Source organism: Peromyscus eremicus, chromosome 10, assembly GCF_949786415.1.
Source record: "Peromyscus eremicus chromosome 10, PerEre_H2_v1, whole genome shotgun sequence".
Lineage (NCBI taxonomy): Eukaryota > Metazoa > Chordata > Mammalia > Rodentia > Cricetidae > Peromyscus > Peromyscus eremicus.
The window spans coordinates 29,643,786-29,646,430 of NC_081426.1; the positions used below are offsets into that span (position 1 = coordinate 29,643,786).

General features: G+C 63.6%; 1 protein-coding gene across 1 annotated transcript; it reads left to right on the forward strand.

Moving 5' to 3' along the window:
• The first annotated feature begins 376 nt into the window (after positions 1-376).
• Adra2c (adrenoceptor alpha 2C) lies at positions 377-2,214 on the forward strand. Its single transcript, XM_059275085.1, has one exon. It carries the CDS (start codon positions 377-379, stop codon positions 1,751-1,753), a length of 1,377 nt encoding a protein of 458 aa, XP_059131068.1. The 3' UTR covers positions 1,754-2,214.
• Positions 2,215-2,645: the final 431 nt, after the last annotated feature.

Sequence of the window (2,645 nt, forward strand, 5' to 3'; positions counted from 1 at the left end):
CGCCAGCTTGGACACCGCATCTCCGTGGGCTGGCGGCCCCGGCGCTCCCACTGAACCCAGGCCGAGGGCGGGGCCGCGCGAGGACCTGGGACCTACCCCCCTTCCCCCCACCGCCGCGTCGCTGCGCTCTCCGGGCACCTCCAGCTCTGCACTTACGCGCGCGGCAGCTGCGGGGAGCCCGGCAGCCACGCTCTCCAGCGCGCCGCCCGCCCGCCGGGCCACCACGGCCGAGGGCCGGCTGCGGGGCTTCGCGGCCCCCAGCAGGCACGCCGGAGGAGCAGGCGGCGATGCGGACGCCGACCCTGGCTGGGGGGCGCCCGAGCTGCCGCGACTGCGCCCCGGCTCCTGGCAGGACCGCGTAGCTCGCGGGAGGACCATGGCGTCCCCGGCGCTGGCCGCGGCGCTGGCGGTGGCGGCGGCTGAGGGCCCCAACGGGAGCGACGCGGGTGACTGGGGTAGCGGCGGGGGTGCCAACGTCTCGGGGACTGACTGGGGGCCGCCACCGGGCCAGTACTCCGCAGGTGCCGTGGCGGGGCTGGCAGCCTTGGTGGGTTTCCTTATCGTTTTCACCGTGGTGGGCAACGTGCTCGTGGTGATCGCTGTGCTGACTAGCCGAGCGCTGCGCGCCCCGCAGAACCTCTTCCTGGTGTCTCTGGCCTCAGCTGACATCCTGGTGGCCACACTGGTCATGCCCTTTTCGCTGGCCAATGAGCTCATGGCCTACTGGTACTTCGGGCAAGTGTGGTGTGGTGTGTACCTGGCACTGGACGTGCTCTTCTGCACCTCGTCCATCGTTCACTTATGTGCCATAAGCCTGGACCGCTACTGGTCGGTGACGCAGGCGGTAGAGTACAATCTGAAGCGCACGCCGCGCCGTGTCAAGGCCACCATCGTGGCTGTGTGGCTCATCTCGGCTGTCATCTCCTTCCCGCCTCTCGTCTCGTTCTACCGCCGGCCCGACGGCGCCGCCTACCCGCAGTGCGGCCTCAACGATGAGACTTGGTACATTTTGTCCTCCTGCATAGGCTCCTTCTTCGCGCCCTGCCTCATCATGGGCCTGGTCTATGCACGCATCTACCGCGTGGCCAAGCTGCGCACGCGTACGCTCAGCGAGAAACGTACCCCCGCCGGCCCCGACGGCGCATCCCCGACCACAGAGAATGGGCTGGGCAAGGCGGCGGGGGAGAACGGGCATTGCGCGCCCCCGCGCCCTGATGTGGAGCCAGATGAGAGCAGCGCGGCGGAGAGGCGGAGGCGCCGGGGAGCGCTGCGCAGAGGAGGACGGCGGAGAGAGGGCGCCGAGGGGGACATGGGCAGTGCAGACGGACCGGGACCGGGGCTGGCGGCCGAGCAGGGCGCTCGGGCGGCTTCTCGGTCCCCAGGTCCCGGCGGGCGCTTGTCGCGGGCAAGCTCGCGCTCCGTCGAGTTCTTTCTGTCGCGCCGGCGCCGGGCGCGCAGCAGCGTGTGTCGCCGCAAGGTGGCCCAGGCGCGCGAGAAGCGCTTCACCTTCGTGTTGGCGGTGGTCATGGGCGTGTTCGTACTTTGCTGGTTCCCTTTCTTCTTCAGCTACAGCCTGTATGGCATCTGCCGCGAGGCCTGCCAGTTGCCTGAACCGCTCTTTAAGTTTTTCTTCTGGATCGGCTACTGCAACAGTTCGCTCAACCCGGTCATCTACACGGTCTTCAACCAGGACTTCAGGCGCTCTTTCAAGCACATTCTCTTTCGCAGGAGGAGAAGGGGCTTCAGGCAGTGACCCTCAGGCCGCCTGGCACTGACCTCCCAGACAGCTCCGAACTCGGGCAGGCAGAGGGACCAATCAGGGGTGGCCTCTCCAGAGTTCCGGGAGTGGCCTGGAATTCAGAGCCCTTTGTGGAATGTGGCCAGCGGGAGCTGGGCGAGAGACAACTGGGCCTCGGGGAGTGGGGAGGAGAAAGGGAGACCCCTTTGCCTTCCCATCTCAGCGCGTGGCTGTGGCTAGGTTGTGGATCCAGTTCCTGAGAGAGCTTCTGTGGAGTGTGGCTGTAGTTTTAGGGCTTTAGGGGGCAGACAACTGCAGCAAGAAAGGACCCCCAACCCCAACCCCAACCCCTCAGTGTTCCTTGTGAGCAAGGACTGACTTCCTATGCCCTAAAAAGCGTCTGTCTCGGGGAGAAGAGGGTGCAGACAATCTCTGATTACTGAGAGTATTTGTTTGCCAAAACCAATGACAGCCAAAACAACCAAACCATTTTCTAAATAAACCTTTGTAATCTAAGTATCAGGTGCACTGGTCAGTCCTTAAGCTAGGGTGTGAGGGAACTCTCCAGACTGTCCCCTGAGTGTCCCACACAGGCACATACTCAAGTCCTGCCTGCCTCTCTCTCGTGAGGAAGGGAGGGATCTCTTTAAATAGTTAAATGTTTGGGGTATATGCAAAGTGGTATGCTCAAAATTATTTCCTGTAAGTGGCTAAGAGGCAAAGGAACGGAGGGCCTCAAGCTGATTCCAAGTTTAGATCCTGGGGAGTATCCTCCCCTCCCCACCCCACCCCTTGCTCTGCCCAGGTGTTGTGCTAGGAGCTCTGTGTAGTTCTGGCATCCAGTATACTCTGAGTTGCCTCTTTAAGTGGGCAAGATGGGGTGAGACCTGAAGAAGAAGTCTTGCCC